At 46.7% G+C, this 23,282-nt stretch overlaps 1 protein-coding gene across 2 annotated transcripts in view; it reads left to right on the top strand.

Moving 5' to 3' along the window:
- The window catches only part of MVD (mevalonate diphosphate decarboxylase), a 107,560-nt gene that overhangs the window by 76,728 nt on the left and 7,550 nt on the right, over positions 1–23,282 (top strand). Inside the window, exon 9 of one of the 2 annotated variants that reach the window (XM_069216479.1) lies at positions 22,984–23,092. The exons of the other annotated variant lie outside the window; for it this stretch is intronic. Coding sequence (XP_069072580.1) covers positions 22,984–23,092 — 109 coding nt within the window. The remainder of the gene's footprint in view (positions 1–22,983; positions 23,093–23,282) is intronic. 2 annotated transcript variants of the gene reach the window in all.

The following is a 23,282-nucleotide window of genomic DNA, read 5'->3' as shown; positions in this document are numbered from 1 at the left end:
CTTCTTTAACAAGAGCAAGTGGTCCCCTTACAGGATGACCAAACAGAAGTTCAAAGGGTGAGAATCCTACTCCCTTCTGTGGCACCTCCCTGTAAGCGAAAAGCAGACATGGCAGGAGGACATCCCATCTCCTTTTGAGTTTTTCTGGGAGCCCCATGATCATGCCCTTTAATGTCTTGTTGAATCTCTCAACTAAGCCATTAGTTTGTGGATGGTATGGTGTAGTGAATTTGTAAGTCACTCCACACTCATTCCACATGTGTTTTAGGTATGCTGACATGAAGTTGGTACCTCTGTCAGACACCACCTCCTTAGGGAAACCCACTCTGGTAAAGATACCAATGAGGGCCTTGGCTACTGCAGGGGCAGTAGTCGACCTAAGGGGAATAGCTTCAGGATACCTGGTAGCATGATCCACTACTACCAGGATATACATATTTCCTGAGGCTGTGGGAGGTTCTAGTGGACCAACTATGTCCACACCCACTCTTTCAAAGGGAACCCCCACCACTGGCAGTGGAATGAGGGGGGCCTTTGGATGCCCACCTGTCTTACCACTGGCTTGACAGGTGGGGCAGGAGAGGCAAAACTCCTTAACCATGTTGGACATATTGGGCCAGTAGAAGTGGTTGACTAACCTCTCCCACGTCTTGGTTTGTCCCAAATGTCCAGCAAGGGGAATGTCATGGGCCAATGTTAGGATGAACTCTCTGAACAGCTGAGGCACTACCACTCTCCTAGTAGCACCAGGTTTGGGGTCTCTGGCCTCAGTGTACAGGAGTCCATCTTCCCAATAGACCCTATGTGTTCCATTTTTCTTGCCTTTGGACTCTTCAGCAGCTTGCTGCCTAAGGCCTTCAAGAGAGGGACAGGTTTCTTGTCCCTTACACAGCTCCTCCCTTGAGGGTCCCCCTGGGCCTAAGAGCTCAACCTGATAAGGTTCAAGCTCCAAAGGCTCAGTTCCCTCAGAGGGCAGAACTTCTTCCTGAGAAGAGAGGTTCCCTTTCTTTTGCTGTGTTGCAGTTGGTTTCCCAACTGACTTTCCTGTTCTCTTGGTAGGCTGGGCCATTTTTCCAGACTCCAGCTCTACTTTTTCACCCTGTGCCTTGCATTGTGCTCTTGTTTTCACACACACCAGTTCAGGGATACCCAGCATTGCTGCATGGGTTTTTAGTTCTACCTCAGCCCATGCTGAGGACTCCAGGTCATTTCCAAGCAGACAGTCCACTGGGATATTTGAGGAGACCACCACCTGTTTCAGGCCATTGACCCCTCCCCATTCTAAAGTAACCATTGCCATGGGATGTACTTTTCTCTGATTGTCAGCGTTGGTGACTGTGTAAGTTTTTCCAGTCAGGTATTGGCCAGGGGAAACCAGTTTCTCTGTCACCATGGTGACACTGGCACCTGTATCCCTCAGGCCCTCTATTCTAGTCCCATTAATTAAGAGTTGCTGTCTGTATTTTTGCATGTTAGGCGGCCAGACAGCTAGTGTGGCTAAATCCACCCCACCCTCAGAAACTAGAGTAGCTTCAGTGTGGACCCTGATTTGCTCTGGGCACACTGTTGATCCCACTTGGAGACTAGCCATACCAGTGTTACCTGGATGGGAGTTTGGAGTGGAACCTTTCTTGGGACAGGCCTTGTCTCCAGTTTGGTGTCCATGCTGTTTACAGCTATGACACCAGGCCTTTTTGGGATCAAAGTTTTTACCCTTGTACCCATTGTTTTGTGAAGAGGCTCTGGGCCCACCCTCCTGTGCAGGTTTTTGGGGGCCTGTAGAAGACTCTTTACTATTTTTAGTTTTGGTTGTCTCATCACCCTTCCCCTGGGGAGTCTTTGTGACCCCTTTCTTTTGGTCACCCCCTGTTGAAGTCTTGGACACCCTTGTCTTGACCCAATGGTCCGCCTTCTTTCCCAATTCTTGGGGAGAAATTGGTCCTAGGTCTACCAGATGCTGATGCAGTTTATCATTGAAACAATTACTTAACAGGTGTTCTTTCACAAATAAATTGTACAGCCCATCATAATTACTTACACCACTGCCTTGAATCCAACCATCTAGTGTTTTCACTGAGTAGTCAACAAAGTCAACCCAGGTCTGGCTCGAGGATTTTTGAGCCCCCCTGAACCTAATCCTGTACTCCTCAGTGGAGAATCCAAAGCCCTCAATCAGGGTACCCTTCATGAGGTCATAAGATTCTGCATCTTTTCCAGAGAGTGTGAGGAGTCTATCCCTACACTTTCCAGTGAACATTTCCCAAAGGAGAGCACCCCAGTGAGATCTGTTCACTTTTCTGGTTACACAAGCCCTCTCAAAAGCTGTGAACCATTTGGTGATGTCATCACCATCTTCATATTTTGTCACAATCCCTTTGGGGATTTTTAACATGTCAGGAGAATCTCTGACCCTATTTATATTGCTGCCACCATTGATGGGTCCTAGGCCCATCTCTTGTCTTTCCCTTTCTATGGCTAGGAGCTGTCTCTCTAAAGCCAATCTTTTGGCCATCCTGGCTAACAGGAGGTCATCTTCACTGAGAGCATCCTCAGTGATTTCAGAAATGTGGGACCCTCCTGTGAGGGACTCACTATTTCTGACTAACACAGTTGGAGACAGGACTTGAGGGGTCCTGTTCTCCCTATTTAGGACTGGAGGAGGGACATTGGCCTCCAAGTCACTAATTTCTTCCTCTGTGAGGTCATCATCAGAGGGGTTGGCTTTTTCAAACTCTGCCAACAGCTCCTGGAGCTGAATTTTGGTAGGTCTGGAGCCAATGGTTATTTTTTTGATATTACAGAGAGACCTTAGCTCCCTCATCTTAAGATGGAGGTAAGGTGTGGTGTCGAGTTCCACCACATTCATCTCTGTATCAGACATTATTTTGCTAAGAGTTGGAAGACTTTTTAAAGAATCTAAAACTGTTTCTAGAATCTAATTTCAAACTTTTAACAAACTTTTAAACTCTAAAAGACAATGCTAAACAGGGACTTAACACACAAGGCCCTAGCAGGACTTTTAAGAATTTAGAAAAATTTCAAATTGCAAAAATGAATTTCTAATGACAATTTTGGAATTTGTCGTGTGATCAGGTATTGGCTGAGTAGTCCAGCAAATGCAAAGTCTTGTACCCCACCGCTGATCCACCAATGTAGGAAGTTGGCTCTGTATGTGCTATTTCAAAGTAAGGAATAGCATGCACAGAGTCCAAGGGTTCCCCTTAGAGGTAAAATAGTGGTAAAAAGAGATAATACTAATGCTCTATTTTGTGGTAGTGTGGTCGAGCAGTAGGCTTATCCAAGGAGTAGTGTTAAGCATTTGTTGTACATACACATAGACAATAAATGAGGTACACACACTCAGAGACAAATCCAGCCAATAGGTTTTGTATAGAAAAATATCTTTTCTTAGTTTATTTTAAGAACCACAGGTTCAAATTCTACATGTAATATCTCATTCGAAAGGTATTGCAGGTAAGTACTTTAGGAACTTCAAATCATAAAAATTGCATGTATACTTTTCAAGTTATTGACAAATAGCTGTTTTAAAAGTGGACACTTAGTGCAATTTTCACAGTTCCTGGGGGAGGTAAGTTTTGTTAGTTTTACCAGGTAAGTAAGACACTTACAGGGTTTAGTTCTTGGTCCAAGGTAGCCCACCGTTGGGGGTTCAGAGCAACCCCAAAGTCACCACACCAGCAGCTCAGGGCCGGTCAGGTGCAGAGTTCAAAGTGGTGCCCAAAACACATAGGCTAGAATGGAGAGAAGGGGGTGCCCCGGTTCCGGTCTGCTTGCAGGTAAGTACCCGCGTCTTCGGAGGGCAGACCAGGGGGGTTTTGTAGGGCACCGGGGGGGACACAAGCCCACACAGAAATTTCACCCTCAGCAGCGCGGGGGCGGCCGGGTGCAGTGTAGAAACAGGCGTCGGGTTCGCAATGTTAGTCTATGAGAGATCTCGGGATCTCTTCAGCGCTGCAGGCAGGCAAGGGGGGGGTTCCTCGGGGAAACCTCCACTTGGGCAAGGGAGAGGGACTCCTGGGGGTCACTCCTCCAGTGAAAGTCCGGTCCTTCAGGTCCTGGGGGCTGCGGGTGCAGGGTCTCTCCCAGGTGTCGGGACTTGGGATTCAAAGAGTCGCGGTCAGGGGAAGCCTCGGGATTCCCTCTGCAGGCGGCGCTGTGGGGGCTCAGGGGGGACAGGTTTTTGTACTCACAGTCTTAGAGTAGTCCTGGGGTCCCTCCTGAGGTGTTGGATCGCCACCAGCCGAGTCGGGGTCGCCGGGTGCAGTGTTGCAAGTCTCACGCTTCTTGCGGGGAGCTTGCAGGGTTCTTTAAAGCTGCTGGAAACAAAGTTGCAGCTTTTCTTGGAGCAGGTCCGCTGTCCTCGGGAGTTTCTTGTCTTTTCGAAGCAGGGGCAGTCCTCAGAGGATGTCGAGGTCGCTGGTCCCTTTGGAAGGCGTCGCTGGAGCAGGATCTTTGGAAGGCAGGAGACAGGCCGGTGAGTTTCTGGAGCCAAGGCAGTTGTCGTCTTCTGGTCTTCCTCTGCAGGGGTTTTTCAGCTAGGCAGTCCTTCTTCTTGTAGTTGCAGGAATCTGATTTTCTAGGGTTCAGGGTAGCCCTTAAATACTAAATTTAAGGGCGTGTTTAGGTCTGGGGGGTTAGTAGCCAATGGCTACTAGCCCTGAGGGTGGGTACACCCTCTTTGTGCCTCCTCCCAAGGGGAGGGGGTCACAATCCTAACCCTATTGGGGGAATCCTCCATCTGCAAGATGGAGGATTTCTAAAAGTTAGAGTCACTTCAGCTCAGGACACCTTAGGGGCTGTCCTGACTGGCCAGTGACTCCTCCTTGTTGCTTTCTTTGTTCCCTCCAGCCTTGCCGCCAAAAGTGGGGGCCGTGGCCGGAGGGGGCGGGCAACTCCACTAAGCTGGAGTGCCCTGCTGGGCTGTGACAAAGGGGTGAGCCTTTGAGGCTCACCGCCAGGTGTCACAGCTCCTGCCTGGGGGAGGTGTTAGCATCTCCACCCAGTGCAGGCTTTGTTACTGGCCTCAGAGTGACAAAGGCACTCTCCCCATGGGGCCAGCAACATGTCTCTGGTGTGGCAGGCTGCTGGAACTAGTCAGCCTACACAGACAGTCGGTTAAGTTTCAGGGGGCACCTCTAAGGTGCCCTCTGTGGTGTATTTTACAATAAAATGTACACTGGCATCAGTGTGCATTTATTGTGCTGAGAAGTTTGATACCAAACTTCCCAGTTTTCAGTGTAGCCATTATGGTGCTGTGGAGTTCGTGTTTGACAAACTCCCAGACCATATACTCTTATGGCTACCCTGCATTTACAATGTCTAAGGTTTTGTTTAGACACTGTAGGGGTACCATGCTCATGCACTGGTACCCTCACCTATGGTATAGTGCACCCTGCCTTAGGGCTGTAAGGCCTGCTAGAGGGGTGTCTTACCTATACTGCATAGGCAGTGAGAGGTTGGCATGGCACCCTGAGGGGAGTGCCATGTCGACTTACTCGTTTTGTCCTCACTAGCACACACAAGCTGGCAAGCAGTTTGTCTGTGCTGAGTGAGAGGTCTCCAGGGTGGCATAAGACATGCTGCAGCCCTTAGAGACCTTCCTTGGCATCAGGGCCCTTGGTACTAGAAGTACCAGTTACAAGGGACTTATCTGGATGCCAGGGTCTGCCAATTGTGGATACAAAAGTACAGGTTAGGGAAAGAACACTGGTGCTGGGGCCTGGTTAGCAGGCCTCCGCACACTTTCAATTGTAAACATAGCATCAGCAAAGGCAAAAAGTCAGGGGGCAACCATGCCAAGGAGGCATTTCCTTACACACCTCAGCTCAGGACACCTTAGGGGCTGTCCTGACTGGCCAGTGACTCCTCCTTGTTGCTTGCTTTGTTCCCTCCAGCCTTGCCGCCAAAAGTGGGGGCCGTGGCCGGAGGGGGCGGGCAACTCCACTAAGCTGGAGTGCCCTGCTGGGCTGTGACAAAGGGGTGAGCCTTTGAGGCTCACCGCCAGGTGTTACAGCTCCTGCCTGGGGGAGGTGTTAGCATCTCCACCCAGTGCAGGCTTTGTTACTGGCCTCAGAGTGACTAAGGCACTCTCCCCATGGGGCCAGCAACATGTCTCTAGTGTGGCAGGCTGCTGGAACTAGTCAGCCTACACAGATAGTCGGTTAAGTTTCAGGGGGCACCTCTAAGGTGCCCTCTGGGGTGTATTTTGCAATAAAATGTACACTGGCATCAGTGTGCATTTATTGTGCTGAGAAGTTTGATACCAAACTTCCCAGTTTTCAGTGTAGCCATTATGGTGCTGTGGAGTTCGTGTTTGACAAACTCCCAGACCATATACTCTTATGGCTACCCTGCACTTACAATGTCTAAGGTTTTGTTTAGACACTGTAAGGGTACCATGCTCATGCACTGGTACCCTCACCTATGGTATAGTGCACCCTGCCTTAGGGCTGTAAGGCCTGCTAGAGGGGTGACTGACCTATACTTGCATAGGCAGTGAGAGGCTGGCATGGCACCCTGAGGGGAGTGCCATGTCGACTTACTCGTTTTGTTCTCACTAGCACACACAAGCTGGCAAGCAGTGTGTCTGTGCTGAGTGAGAGGTCTCCAGGGTGGCATAAGACATGCTGCAGCCCTTAGAGACCTTCCTTGGCATCAGGGCCCTTGGTACTAGAAGTACCAGTTACAATGGACTTATCTGGATGCCAGGGTCTGCCAATTGTGGATACAAAAGTACAGGTTAGGGAAAGAACACTGGTGCTGGGGCCTGGTTAGCAGGCCTCAGCACACTTTCAATTGTAAACATAGCATCAGCAAAGGCAAAAAGTCAGGGGGCAACCATGCCAAGGAGGCATTTCCTTACACTGACCAACAAAGTTTTCGGCAATTATGAAACATTGGCTTATGCATTTCCATAATCAGTTTTTGTTTACCTCTGCAATTCTTCATAAGTAGGAAGGTAGCTAAGCTAGGCCCTAAGTTCTCTGTTCTGAAGATTGAAACTGAAGAGGCCTAGAGTTACATGCATTCTTGTTGGGCTGGGTGAAGGCTGGTTTGAGGATGTTTGGATCCATTCAGTAAGGCACCAAGAAGCTACACAATAACATATAGCTGCCCAAAGATCTGCACATTGGTTATAGCAGCATTGGTTTGTCTGTTTTTTAAGTAATATGTCTATTGTTCTCCCTCCCATGAGCCCTCACGTCATCCATCAGGATGAGTTATTTAAATTTGTTTTCATTGGGTTTCAGGCCTTTGTGTATTGTGACAATATAGGGCTGTTTATGAAGTGTCATCCAGACCAATGATGAGATACCTCCATTTCAGAGATTTACCACTTTGAGTAGCTTAAATTGGCATTATGTGGACACAAAGTAAACCATTATGAACAAAATGAGATGAAGAAAAGTGGAAATTTGTTTTGAGTAATAATGATGTACATCCATTTGTACACTGTTATGTGTTTCTTTTATTTAGCAATGATTTCAGCATTGAATGGATGTGGTCCACAATAGGATAGGTTTGTGTGAGGGCTATTGTATTAGTTTTATGTTAAAATTTAGGGTTTGCTTTTTATGAGTGGTATAGGGTTTAGTTTACGACTTTTAGGATTAGGGCTGTAGTTAGAGTAAGGATCAGGTTTATGGCAAGATACAAACCTATGTTGGGTTAAGGGTTAGATTATTATGAGTGGGATTAGGCCTTTTCAACAACTAGGATAGTTTTCCCAATATAATCCCTTGCTCCTGATCTCTCTCCAGTTGTCTCCAGCCTATCCGATCTCAGAAATGGTTATTGCAACGTGAACCTTGTTTTATTCACTGTGTTTTAATGTGTACAGTTTTTTGAGTTATTGAGAGGATTATTTTTTTGTACACTGTTATTGACTATTGCATGTGTGTGTTATTGTCCATCCCTTCAACCTCCGGTGGAGTCTGGTCTTGTTGTTTGACCACTGCAAAGTGGCTGAACAAAGAAGGTTTGGAAGCTATGTGTTATGGTATCAGTAGGGATGCTCACTGCTTTTCCACTGAGGTTTGCATTTTACCGCCCTTTGCTACAGAACAGCCACATTATAACAGAATTACCTCATATGCCCTGAATTCTCCTAAATGCAGACAAGTCACTACAGGCAAACCCTCGCTTGGTACACTTTTGTTTCTCTTTTGGGTAGATGCCCCACTATAATCTGCTTCACTCCAATCCACAACAGTCTGCCCCACTTCACTTCAATCAAAAATAACCTGCCCCACTTTAATCCAAAACAATATGCCCCACTCCAATCCAGTCCATCTCGCCCAATCCAATCCACCCCACTGTCCCAATTCTCCCAACTCCACTCCAACCCATACCACACCAATTCAGTCCAGTCCAATCTACCCTACTCAAAATCCAATACCTCACCCGATCCAACCCACTCCAGTCCAACCCATCCACTCCAGTCCAGTCTGTCCCACTCCAATCCAGACCAATCTGCTCCAGTCCTCCCCACCCCATTACAAAACAATCTGCCCGACTCCAGTCCACCCCACTCCAGTCTGCCCCACTCCAATCCAAAACAATCCGCCCCATTCCAATCCAGTTCACCTCACCCCACTCCACTCCAATCCAATCCACCGACTCCAATCCACCCAACTCCAATCCAATCCTCCCCTCTCCAACTCACCCCAATACAGTCTGCCCCACTTCATTCTACCCCACTCCAGTCCACAGCAATCTGCTCCAGTCCAAAACAATCTGCCCATTTCAATCCAAAACAATCTGCTCCACTTCATTCTGCCCCACTCAATCCAGTTCACCCCACTCCACTCCAATCCACTCAATCCAATCTGCCATCTCCACTCCAAAGCAATTGCCCCACGTCAATTCAAAACAACCTGCCCTACTCCAATCAATTTCAGTCTGCCCTACTCCAGCCTCCCCTACTCCAATCCATTCCAGTTTGCCCCACTCTAGTCTGCCCCTCTCCAGTCCAAAACAATCTGCCCCACTCCAGCCTACCCCACTCCAATCTCAAGCACCCAATCCAATCTATTCCACTTCACCCCAATCCAATCCACCTCACTCCATCCCAATTAACCTCACTCCAGTCCATCAAAATCCATCCCACTCCAATCCAATCCACCTCACTCCATCCCAGTTCACCCCGCTCCAGTCCATCACAATTCATCCCACTCCAATCCAGCTCAGTCTAATCTACCCCACTCCACTCCAATCCATCCCAACCCACCCAAATCGACTCCAGTCCGATCCACCCCACTCTAGTCCGATTCAACCCACCCCAATCCAATCCACCCTACTCCAATCCAGTCCAACCCACCCCACTCCAATCCGACCCAATCCACCACTCAAATCAATTCCACCCCACACCTATCAAGTTCACTGCTGCCTAATCCACCTCACTCCAGTCCAATCCAACCACACTGCCCTAATCCATCCCACTCCAATATAATCCAGTTTAATACACTCCAATCCACTTTAATCCGTCCCACTCCAGTCACTCCACCCCGCTCCAATCAATCCAATCCACTTCAGTCCATCCCACTCCAATTCAGTCCACCCCAATCCAATCCACCATACTCCAATCCACTGCACCCCACCCAAATCCACCCCACTTAGTCCAATCCACCTTACTCCAGTCTGATACACTCAAATCCGATCCACCCTAATTCGATCAACCCTAATTTCGATCAACCCCAATCTAATCCACCTCACTCCAATCCAATTCACCCAACAACAATCAAATCTGTCTCACCTCATTGCAGTCCACCCCAGTCCAATCCAGCCCAACCCAGCCCATTCCACCACCTCTAGTCAAACCCACCCCATTTCAATCCACTCCAACCCACCCAATTCCATTCCAGTCCACCCCAATCAACCCCCTCTACCCCACTCCAGTCCCTCACCTCAGTTCAGTCCACCACACCCCACTCAATCCCATCCACCCCAACTCAATGCAGTCCACCTCATCTCAATGCAATCCAGCGCAACTCCAATTTACCCCTCTCCAGTCCACCCCAATCCAATCACCCACCCCAGTCCACTCCACCCTACTCCAATCCAATGCACTGCAGTCCTCCCCACCCCATTTCTATCCGCCCCAATCCAATCCACCCATTCCAATCCACCACACTCTACTACAGTCCACCCCATTCTATCCCAATCCAGTCCACCCATCCAGTTCACTCCACCCCACCCCATTTCAATCCAGTCCACCCCATTCCAATCAACCCCACTCCAGTCCAATCCACCCCTCTCCAATCAATCCACCCCGCTCCAATCCACTGAATCTAGTCCACTCCAGTCCAACCTAATCCACCCCACTCCAGTCCAATCCACCCCACCCGACCCTATCACTCCAGTTCAAACCACCCATCCCAATCCAATCAAATTCACCCCACTCAAATCCACCCCTATCCAATCCACCTGAACCCATTTAAATTATCTCTTCTCCAATCCAAAACAATGTACCCCAGTCCAATCCACCTCACTCTCCTCCAGTCCAATCCACCACCTCAATCCACTTTAACCCACTCCACTCAGACACTCTCGCCACTGAACTCTACTCCCCTCTACTCAACTCTGCGACCCTTTACTCCCTACTTCACTCTGACACTCCAACAAATCCACTCTACGACACTCTACTCGCCCACTCCACTCTGACTCTACACTCCATTAACTTTTAGCCATACTGAGCAGCAGCCACTCTGGTGTACAACATGGCATAAACACATTGCCAAAGCCATTAGCGCTTAAATAGGCGAGACCTATTGGCTTTGCAAATGCTTGTTTTCTTCTATTTACAGCATTTCGTAAGTGTGTATGTGTTTTTAGGTTGTAGCTATTGCTTTTACCCCTTGTTTCCCATGTTTGTTACCTTTTACTTCTCATCCTTCCCCCTTCTATGTTTTGGTACAGCATAGCAGTAGTAAGCAGGCCACATGCTGTTAGCTTTAACAAGGATTTCAAAATACATTAATGGGTTCAAGCTATTGGTATTAAAATGGCGAAGGGGCTGTGCCAAGTAACTTGATTAACTTCAAAGGGGCCTTCTCGGTCACAGGCAGATGTTGCGAACAAATGGGCCTGCCTCATCTTTTGTCTGTTGGGTCAGGCTGGTTTCAATCCTAGTGGAAGTGCCATGCCATAGCATACCATACAATGTCGGGCCATACCACACCATACTAAACAGTGACAGACCATACCACACCACACAATGACAGGCCATACTATATCGTACAAAGACAAGCCATACCACACTATACAAAGGTAGGCCATACCATACCATACCGTACTATACCATGCTATACAATGGCATATCATAACTTTACTAGACAATGACAGGCTATACCATACCTTATCATACCATACTATGCAATGACAGGCCATACCATTCAGCGACAGGCAATATCGTTCCATACCATACCATTCTTTACAGTGATCGGCCAAAGCATACCATACCGTGTCATACAATGACAGGCCATACCATACCATATTATGAATGAAAGGCATACCATACCACACTATACAATGACAGGCCATAGTATACCGTACTGTGCAATGATGAGTGCGTACTACACCATACTATACAATTACAGACCCTACTATCCTATACAATACTACACTATACAACAGTGGTTCTCAACCTTTTGACATCTGTGGACCCCCACTTTATCATTACTAGAATCTGGGGACCCCCACTGAATCATTACTGGAATCAGAGGACCCCCCCCCAATGAGCCATTACTGAAAGCTGGAGACCTAAATATTTAATTTTCTAAGCAGTCGCGGACCCCCTGAGGAGGCTTCGCGGAACCCCAGGGGGCCCCAGACTACAGGTTGGGGGCCACTGCTATACATTGACAAGCCATACCATACGATACAGTGACAAACCATAAGACCGTACCATACTAACTGTACAACAGTGATAGGCCATACCATACAATGACAGGCCATTTCATACCTTATGATACAAAAGTTATCATATAATATTATGTATAATATATATGGTGGGTGTGTGTGTGTGTGTGTATGTATGTGTGTGTATATATATATATATATATATATATATATATATAAATGGAAAATGTCACTTACCCAGTGTACATCTGTCCGAAGTCTTTTCGAGTCACGAGACCGAGGGACTCCTCCCTTTCGGCTCCATTGCGCATGGGCGTCGACTCCATCTTAGATTGTTTTCCCCGCAGAGGGTGAGGTAGGAGTTGTGTATATAGTAAAAGTGCCCATGCAATGGAGTGAGTATGTATGTACATAATGTGTATCAAAATAGTATATATTTACAAATTTACAAATTTCATCAACTTATAACGGCTACAGGCTCCCGGGGAGGCGGGAGGGCGCATGTGAATCTGCAGCGTCTCATGCCACGAACAGATGTACACTGGGTAAGTGACATTTTCCGTTCAATGGCATGTGTAGCTGCAGATACACATGCTGTGCATAGACTATTAAGCAGTTATCTCCCCAAAAGTGGTGGCTTAGCCTGTAGGAGTTGAAGTCATCTTAAATAATGTTCGGAATACAGCCTGTCCTACTGTGGCTTGTTGTGTCGTTAACACATCTACACAGTAATGTTTTGTGAATGTATGAGGTGTAGACCATGTGGCTGCCTTACAGATTTCTGTCATAGGTATATTTCCTAGAAAGGCCATTGTGGCACCTTTCTTCCTAGTGGAGTGCGCCTTTGGCGTAACAGGTAGATCTCTTTTTGCTTTAATATAGCAGGTCTGAATACATTTCACTATCCATCTGGCAAAGCCTTGTTTGGATATTGGATTTCCTGCATGAGGTTTTTGGAAGGCTACAAACAATTGTTTTGTTTTGCGAAACTGTTTTGTTCTATCAATATAATACATTAGTGCTCTTTTAATGTCTAACGTATGTAAGGCTCTTTTTCAGCTACAGAGTCTGGTTGTGGAAAAAAGACAGGGAGTTCCACTGTTTGGTTTAGGTGGAACGGTGATATAACTTTTGGTAAGAACTTGGGATTTGTATGGAGAACCACTTTATGTTTGTGTATTTGTATAAAGGGTTCTTGTATAGTAAATGCTTGTATTTCACTTACTCTTCTAAGAGTTGTGATAGCTATTAGGAAGGCTACTTTCCAGGTTAAGTATTGCATCTCACAAGAGTGCATGGGTTCAAATGGTGGACCCATGAGTCGTGTTAATACAATATTGAGGTTCCACGAGGGAACTGATGGTGTTCTTGGGGGTATGATTCTTTTTAAACCCTCCATAAATGCTTTGATGACTGGGATTCTAAAGAGTGATGTTGAATGTGTAATCTGCAGATAGGCAGATATTTCTGTGAGATGTATTTTAATGGAAGAAAAAGCTAGATTAGATTTTTGTAAGTGTAATAAGTAGCTTACTATGTTTTTTGCGGAAGCATGTAGTGGTTGGATTTGATTACTATGGCAGTAATAGACAAATCTTTTCCATTTATTTGCGTAACAATGTCTTGTAGTTTGTTTTCTAGCTTGTTTAATGACCTCCATACATTCTTGTGTAAGGTCTAAATGCCCAAATTCTAAGACTTCAGGAGCCAGATTGCTACATTGAGAGGTGCTGGATTCGGGTGTCTGATCTGTTGTTTGTGTTGAGTTAACAGATCTGGTCTGTTTGGTAGTTTGATATGAGGTACTACTGACAGGTCTAGTAGTGTTGTATACCATGGTTGGCGAGCCCAGGTTGGTGCTATTAGTATTAGTTTGAGTTTGTTTTGACTCAATTTGTTTACCAGATACGGAAGGAGTGGGAGAGGGGGAAAAGCGTAAGCAAATATCCCTGACCAACTCATCCATAACGCATTGCCCTTGGAGTGAGGGTGTGGATACCTGGATGCGAAGTTTTGGCATTTTGCGTTTTCTTTTGTTGCGAATAGGTCTATTTGTGGTGTTCACCAGCTTCTAAAGTAAGTTTGTAGTATCTGGGGATGAATTTCCCATTTGTGTGTTTGTTGGTGATCTCGACTGAGATTGTCGGCTAACTGGTTTTGAATCCCTGGGATGTACTGTGCTATTAGGCGAATGTGATTGTGAATCGCCCAATGCCAAATCTTTTGTGCTAAGAGACACAGTTGTGATGAGTGTGTCCCTCCCTGTTTGTTTAGGTAATACATTGTTGTCATGTTGTCTGTTTTGACAAGAATGTGTTTGTGGGCTATTAGCGGTTGAAATGCTTTCAATGCTAGAAACACCGCTAACAGCTCTAAATGGTTTACATGCAATTGCCTTTGTTGAACGTCCCATTGTCCCTGTATACTGTGCTGGTTGAGGTGTGCTCCCCACCCTATCATGGAAGCATCTGTTGTGATCACGTATTGAGGTACAGGGTCTTGGAATGGCCGCCCTTGGTTTAAATTTATAGGATTCCACCATTGAAGCGAGGAGTGTGTTTGGCGGTCTATCAACACTAGGGGGGTCATTCTGACCCCGGCGGGCGGCGGGAGCCGCCAGAATACCGCTGCGCGGTCAAAAGACCGCCGCGGGTATTTTGGGTTTCCCACTGGGCTGGCGGGCGACCGCCAAAAGGCCGCCCGCCAGACCAGTGGGAAACACCCCTCCATGAGGATGCCGGCTCCGAATGGAGCCGGCGGAGTGGAGGATGTGCGACGGGTGCAGTAGCACCCGTCGCGAATTTCAGTGTCTGCTGAGCAGACACTGAAATTCAAAGTGGGGCCCTCTTACGGGGGCCCCTGCAGTGCCCATGCCATTGGCATGGGCACTGCAGGGACCCCACGACACCCCTCACCGCCATCCTGTTCCTGGCGGGCGGAACCGCCAGGAACAGGATGACGGTGAGGGGGTCGGAATCCCCATGGGCAGCGGAAAGTCGGCGGTACACCGCTGACTTTCCGTTTCTGGCCGCGGCTGTACCGCCGCGGTCAGAATGCCCGGCGGAGCACCGCCAGCCTGTTGGCGGTGCTACCGCCGACCCCGGCCCCGGCGGTCCTTGACCGCCGGGGTCAGAATGACCCCCTAGATCTTGAAGTTGACCCTGTGCTTGTGTCCATTGGGTTGCTAGGCACTGTTGTAAGGGCCGCATGTGTAGTCTTGCGTTTGGGACAAGGCCTATGCATGAAGACCTCATGCCTAGGAGTTTCATTACAAACCTCACTTGATAGTGTTGGTTTGGGTGCATGTTTAGTATAACATTTTGGAAGGCTTGTACCCTTTGTAGACTTGGAGTGGCAATCCCTTTTTGTGTGTTGATTGTTGCTCCTAGGTATTGTTGTATTTGACACGGATGTAGATGTGATTTTTGGTAGTTTATAGAGAACCCTAACTTGTGAAGGGTTTCTATGACGTAGTTTGTGCGTAGAAGACACTGTTGCTGAGTGCTGGTTTTTATTAACCAATCGTCCAAGTAAGGGAATACATGCATGTGCTGTCTTCTGATGTGAGCAGCTACTACTGCAAGACATTTTGTGAATACCCTTGGGGCTGTTGTGATGCCGAACGGTAGCACTTTGAATTGGTAATGCACGCCTTGGATTACGAACCTCAAGTATTTTCTGTGGGAAGGATGTATGGGTATGTGGAAATAAGCATCTTTGAGATCGAATGTTGACATGTAGTCCTGTTGTTTGAGCAAGGGAATCACGTCTTGGAGTGTCACCATGTGAAAATGATCTGATTTGATGTAATGATTTAGTGTTCTGAAGTCTAATATGGGTCTCAGTGTTTTGTCCTTTTTTCGAATTAGGAAATACAGGGAGTAAACACCTGTTCCTTTTTGATGGTTGGGTTCTAGTTCTATTGCTTCCTTTTGTAATAATGCTTGGACTTCTAGTTGTAACAGATCTAATTGTTGTTTGGACATGCTATGTGCTTTTGGAGGCACATCTGGTGGCGAATGTAGGAATTCTATGCAATAACCATGTTGGATAATGGCTAGGACCCACGCATCCGTAGTTATGTGTTCCCAGTTGTGGTAATAATCTGTGAGCCTCCCCCCCCACTGGTGTTGTGTGTTGGGGGTTTGTGACGTTTCAGTCACTGTTTAGTTTGTGGAGTTCTTGGGCTTTGGAATTTCCCTCTTGTTTTAGGGAACTGTCCACCCCTATATTGTCCCCGAAAACCTCCTCTCTGATATTGGCCCTGGTATGTGGGTCTGACTTGTGAGGTGGAAGGCTCTGTGGTCTGGGCCCGAAACCCCACTTCCTAAAAGTGCCTCTGCTCTGTGGGGAGTAGAGCGCGCCCATGGCTTTGGCCGTGCCAGTGTCTTTCTTCAGTTTGTCTATCGCTGTATCCACCTCCGGCCCAAACAATTGTTGACCGTTGAAAGGCATATTCAGCACAGCCTGCTGGATTTCTGGCTTAAATCCGGAGGTACGTAGCCACGCGTGTCTCCGAATGGTTACCGCCGTGTTTACTGTCCTGGCCGCCGTGTCTGCTGAGTCCATAGCCGACCTTATTTGGTTGTTGGAGATAGTTTGGCCCTCCTCGACAACCTGTTGGGCACGTTTCTGGAACTCTTTGGGAAGGTGTTGAATGAAATGTTGCATTTCGTCCCAATGTGCCCTGTCATATCTTGCCAGTAGAGCTTGCGAATTGGCGATTCGCCATTGATTGGCTGCCTGTGCTGCCACCCTTTTGCCTGCTGCATCGAATTTCCGACTTTCTTTGTCGGGTGGTGGTGCGTCTCCAGAAGTTTGTGAGTTTGCCCTTTTCCGGGCTGCTCCTACTACCACCGAATCAGGAGTTAACTGTTGTGTAATGTACACAGGGACCGTAGGGGGAGGTTTATATTTCTTCTCTACCCTAGGTGTGATGGCTGTGCTCTTAACTCGGTCTTGAAACACCTGTTTGGCGTGTTTTAACATGCCTGGTAACATTGGCAAACGTTGGTATTGGCTGTGCGTAGATGACCGGGTATTGAACAAGAAGTCATCTTCTATGGGCTCTGCATGCAATGCTACGTTATGAAAATTAGCTGCCCTGGAAACCACCTGCATGTAAATAGTACTGTCCTCCGGTGGTGATGGCCTTGCCGGGTAGCAATCCGGACTATTATCTGAGACCGGTGCATCATACAAATCCCATGCATCCGGGTCATCTTGGCGTTGGTGACTGCATCATTGGGGGTGTTGCTACTGGGGACAGATGTGGCAAGTGCGGTGGCTATGGCTGTGGAGAAAACTGTGGTGGTGTTTTTTCTTTAGCCACTTTTGCTTTTGGCTGCATTTCCGCCTCATGGAATGCAAGCTTCCGCTTCATCTTTATTGGAGGAAGAGTTCTGATTTTCCCTGTGTCTTTTTGTATATGGAGCCTCCTCTGGGTATGGTCTGGCTCTCCCATGCCCAGTTCTTGTTCAAACCTGTGGCCTTGTAATTGTGAGGAAAGGCCCTGTTCGTCTGTATAGGAGCTGTGTTTCGGCTAAGAGGCTGCATGTTTCGGCACCAAAACCTTTTCGGCAGTCTTTTTCGGTTCCGAGGAAACCTTTTTGGCTTTCGGGGTGCCAATCTCTCGGTGTCGAGTCTGGTCGGAGCCGGTATCTCGGTGCCGAGTCTGTTCGGAGCCGGTATCTCAACCGGAGTCAGATGTCTTCGGCTGCTGGGAGGCCTTTTTCGGTGCCGATGTTTGGTCACCGTGTTTTCGGGTAAAGCCATGGCCTGTTGGCAGTGGCGTCCCCTGGGCCTTCATGATTTTCGAGTGAGTTTTTGCCGGGGCTGGTTTACTCACGGTTTGTTGCCTCGTTGGCTGCTCACTCTCTGGCTCGTCCGAACCTGGAATGGAGAATGTCTCCTCTTCTTCGACGTCGGGGTGTCCGGCCGGTGTCGATGCCATCTGGAGTCTTCTTGCTCTTCGATCCCTCAGTGTTTTCTTGGATCAAAATGCCCGACAGGCCTTGCACGTATCCTCTTTGTGTTCGGGGGACAAACACAGATTACAGACCAAGTGTTGGTCGGTATAAGGATACTTAGCGGGGCAGTTGGGGCAGAAGCGGAAGGGGGTCCGTTCCATGAGCCTTGAAGATGGACGCGGTCGGGCCGACCAGGCCCCGCCGAGGAGTGGAAGCCCCGAAGGGCTGCCGGAGCTCTTCTTTCTTCGGGGTCGATGTGCTAGCACTAACCCGGTACCGAGCGCAAACAATACCGTCAAATTTTCCAATTGATAACTATCTTTTCCAAACCAAAACACGGAGTGAAGAGGAACACCTCTGAACCCGATGGCGGAAAGAAAACAATCTAAGATGGAGTCGACGCCCATGCGCAATGGAGCCGAAAGGGAGGAGTCCCTCGGTCTCGTGACACAAAAAGACTTCTTTGAAGAAAAACAACTTGTAACACTCCTAGCCCAACGCTAAATATCAGGATAATGCACAGCATGTGTATCTGCAGCTACACATGCCATCGAACATGTGTGTGTGTGTGTGTATATATATATATATATATATATATATATATATATATAATATGGTTCCATCTGTACTGCACAGCGGGTGCTGTAGCTCATAAGGACGGGTTCACAAAATATTTGTTTGCTGGCAGAAAAACGCCACGTACTCACGGAGTATTGCCCTGTAAAGTCAATTTATTGTGCCAACACCAAATCCTCCAAATATCAAGAAACAGGCAAACGTGTTTCGGCTATCGGCCTTTCTCAATGCCACAAGATGTTGAACCTTTACAGTTAATTTAAATTGTAGCCTTGCTTTGTGAAATAGTCAACATAAACAACAGACTGACCAGCTTAAAAAAAAAAAAAAATACTTCATTCTGTTGAATATACGCAGCTGCCATCTTTAAATGGACAATTAATATGCATAATAATGCTTACATATTGCTCATAGCGAAGAACTACGTCATACGTTTAATCAGCTGGTTACGTGTAAAGAAATCATTCACTGAAATAATATTCAAGTGCATGGGAAACAATAATAAATCTCCACAACCCACATTCCTTTCTGATTTACTGCTTCAACTAATCCATTTCATACTTTTTCACCAGCCATTCTATTGATTGTGGTACTTCAGTATCTAATTCAAAGCTGGAATTCCAGGCTACGTTTAGCAAATAATTCTCCTTAACTGTGAGACAGCAATAAAACCCACTAACTTTATTTTTTAACCCTTTTAGATCGATGTTAGGGGGAACAGCTGTTCCTTATCATCCAATCACGTCCTGAATGGGCTTTTCCTAGCCTTATTGGGTATAGTGGTATTACTAATAGTCACTAACGTAAGTGTGTCCACAACTCCTCATCTTTATTCAGACCAAGGGGTACCATCGTCCGTAACCTAATAATGTAACTGGATTCAAGTTTTCTCAACCTTTTGACTCTATCACCCCCTCGCTCATCTCTTGCGTTGCTACCGGGTAAGTAGGATCCTGGCTGCCAATCGCTTTCATATGTTTCAGGATCCTTTTCCTAGCAGTGTGAATTGTTCTGCCCACATACTTTTTGCCACCTGGGCAAACTAGGCAGTAGATTACAAAATCCGAATGACAGTTCATAACTTTATTAGTAGTCCGCCTTCCCCTCTCACCTGGGACTTCATTATCTTTTACTTTACTGCTGAATTTACATGCTTTACATCGTGTGCATGGGTAGAATTCCCCCTTAACTGCAATTTGCCGTTGATGAACTGTATAGGTTCGGCATCTTATGGCATTGAGAAAGGCCCGTAGCCGAAACGCTTTTGCCTGTTTCTTAATATTTGAAGTTGGCACAATAAATCGATTTTTACACTGCATGGCTTTTTTTGCTGGCAAACTAATATATATCTGTAACCAACACAACCATTCAATGTATCTGCAAGTTTGCTTTCAATTCAAATTTACTGAAATAAAAATAAAAAACATTTATGCGCAGCTGTTCTCGTAAAGTTAACATGTCTACACTAGTGTTAGTGATAGAAGCAGAGAGGCCACAGGGACCCAGCCCTAGTCCAGTCTCCTACATCCAACTCATAACATTTAATTTCCACACTATTTCATTCACTGTGTTTAGGTATCAAATTGTCACCGTAATGGGTTCGCTGCCTTCTGAAGGGGCAGGTGCGGCGCGCAGGGGAGGTGGGGGGGACATTTAATTACAATTAAACTTACCTGCTCCGCTGCTGTGCCGATCCTCTTTCCCTAATCACTGCAGGCAGGCACAGGTTCCCAGCCTGTGCTGCGGCAAATATTGATGCAGCTCAGAGCAGCATTGGGATTGGCTGGGAGCGCCCAGCCAGGACACTCCCAGGCAGACTGGGAGCCTGTGCCTGCTCTCTCAAGCTCGGCAACACAGTGCCGGGCTGGAGAGAACACAGTGTGCATGTGTGTTTGGCCGGCCAAACATACATGTGCACTGAGGGGGGTGCACAGTGCACTCCCGTCATCCCCATTGACCACGCCCCTTTCACAACGAAAGGATAATAAACATAGTTTATTATCCTTTCGTTGTGAAAGGTTTGCAGCTTCTGCTGCTGGCGGGGGTGGGGTGGGGGCCATTGCGGAGGAGCCGCTGCTGCGTAATGGGTTTCATCAGAAACACAAAATTATTTCCGACACTGGTACATCTTATCACAGGTTGAGTTTTCATTGGATGACAGTTTGAAAAAAATATCTACTATGCTATATATTGATGTGTGTACCTTTTTAAATCCACCACTCACAGTGCAAACTTCATTTCCTAACTCCTTTTCATGATACTCTTCTTTGGACGAACACACACACACACACACTCTCTCTCAACTCTCTCCCCCTCCTAATCGCACATAAACCTCTACTACCAAACTGTACACAACCAAATAGCCAAACCTATTGGGTTTGTTCATACTTTTTTCAAGATTGTATTTGCTGACCTCTCATTGCTGTGTATGCGCATGAAAAGGGAGGGGCTGGCCTTACCATTCACACAGGTGAAGCTCTTTGTGAGGGACAGCTCCACCTCTGTGAATCACAGCTGTAAGTATTAGTGGAACTAATAGTGGTCACATAGATACTGCATGCTAACCCTCCATTCTGCCTCTCTCTCACCACCAGTGTCCAGTCTGGTAAATTACACCTTTTTTGGCATTGAAACCTCTGCTCCCTTTAGGAGGCAGGAGATACAATAATAGCCCCTTGTGAATCTAGACATGATGGTTCCAATGTCCTTTGTAGTACATCTTCTCTGAATTTTGGATACATCCTTATTCCTATTCTTTGATCCTTTGTTAACTGAGAGCTTCTATAAAAATTATGTTGCTGTGCTGTTTTAGTTAGATTTTCAGCTATTGCTCTTTGATGTTAGTGTTTCAATACACATCGGAGCAGATATTATACCTTCCCAAGATGTCCGATGTATATATTGGGTTTCCATTCATTCTCGCACTATTTATATTCTGTGGTTGCTAATAATGACCTTTTCAGTTATTAGGTGCACAGCTCAGTTGGGTACGAGGTATTTGGGTGGTTAGTGGTCCTTAGCGCTACACCAGGCAGGCTCCCCTCGAGAAGGTTCCTCTTCTTCCTGCAGGTTCCCATTTGTGATATTTGGAAAACTTTGCATTGTCACAGCTTTTTAAATTATTTTTTTTGCAATCCTTCCTTACCATGAAGTCTAAATACTTCTGCCTTTGGGTTCAAGATGCTTCATTGCATGCCTGATCCTTGGTGTCTGATCGGGATTGAAAGTCCTTATCAGGTGATGGAGCGTACACATTCCTCCTCCTCTGGATCGAACAAACCACAGGGCTGAGGACCTTACTTTTGCCGGAACTCACACCCCTGTTGACACTATTGAGCCTCCCAGACATCTTACTCTTCAAATACTTGCTTTGCTCTGTGATTTCTACAGTGTTTTTGGTGTATTTTCAAGAGTTGTGCTTGCTGTGATCAAGCTCATTCCTCTTATTTCTTAGAGTTGGCTTTCTTTCTTTTCCTCAAGTGCGATTGTTTTTTGTTTTTTTTAAACACAAAACTTGAGACAGAAAAGCCACCAAAGCTAATAACACAGAGGAAAGAGCTTAGTTTGGAGAATCAAAATAAATCTGCAACCCAAAATTTAAGGGAGAGGTTGAACTGAAGAGAATTAAGGTAATGAGTGCCCAGGAAGAAATGTGTATCGAAGTGCCAGGCAAAACTATTCCTTGTTACCTGGTACTCGTGTAAGAGAAGGCCACACTCCCATTACAGATCCCATTACAGAGAACAGCTCCTCCCACCTCCATCGCAGAGCACACAAGTGCGCCATGAAATGACAACTGCAGGTTAAGCACATTGAAAGTATTTACTCTCCTATTTAGGCGAGACTTCGGCCTTGTCTAAGATATATCAGTGCCAACTACACTGTTAAGTATTTACAGTGCAAAACTGAATGAAAGCACTACACACCTTATTTAAAGTGTGGCCCTAAAAACTTCAGCCACTTTGTGACAGATAACCAGCATCTGGCAAGCTAAAAGCAGCTTGTTCTTTATTGCTTGTTCTGATTCTAAGTGCATTTGCATGTTTTTTTCGTAACAGTCCCTAGTAAGATGCTGGAAAGAAAGTGTTTTGTGATTACTAAAATCTTTATTTGAAGAATGCATAACTAGGATTTTGACTAGTTGTGGATCTGAATCCTCCTCCACCCCAAGACCCTCTGACACTGAAACTGGGTATTTAACTTTGAAAAGGTTCTGTATCTAGTGTCTCTCTGCCTGAGAAAGTGTATCTGGTATTCCAGAATGAGGGCCTCGTGCCTTGAGCATTACAATCACGCAGGTCACGATTCAAGCAGCGGTGGCAGGTGGTCAAATATGTCACGTCTCAAATGATACAGTAAAGTCCCAGCACCAGGATTCGTGGTGCGTAGTCAAATTTGAAACTAATGCTGGTGTCGTAACTCCACAAACTATTGCAAGGTGTAGGTACTACTCTTTGGGACTGGAGAGCAAAGTTCATTAAACCAAACAATGCACTAGCGTTCTCTAGTTAAAATGCCCCCCTTTGGTTATGCACTGACTTTATTTACTGTTCTCCAGGTTCTTGAAAGGCCTGCCGGTCAGCCCCACTGACCTATCAGACGAGCTGCGATCTGCTGTTGAAACTGAGCCGACGCCAAGGGGACTTCAGTACATCATCGTCACCAAGGTGCCTACACCTAGGAGAAACATATTGGGAGTGGCAGTGTGCAGATGTGACAGAATCTAAAAAGGGTTACAAAACAGACCAGGGACACAAAGTGACCAGGGCCCGGTGCCTCTGGAGAGGTCCTGGTAATAACCTGTCTGGGGATGTTTAGTACTAAATTGCACATGGTATGCCGTATATAGGTATACTC

The sequence above is a fragment of the Pleurodeles waltl genome, chromosome 12 (assembly GCF_031143425.1).
Source record: "Pleurodeles waltl isolate 20211129_DDA chromosome 12, aPleWal1.hap1.20221129, whole genome shotgun sequence".
Classification (NCBI taxonomy): Eukaryota; Metazoa; Chordata; class Amphibia; order Caudata; family Salamandridae; genus Pleurodeles; species Pleurodeles waltl.
The sequence above is the reverse complement of the archived record's forward strand: the minus strand, read 5'-3'. Positions and strand labels throughout refer to the sequence as shown.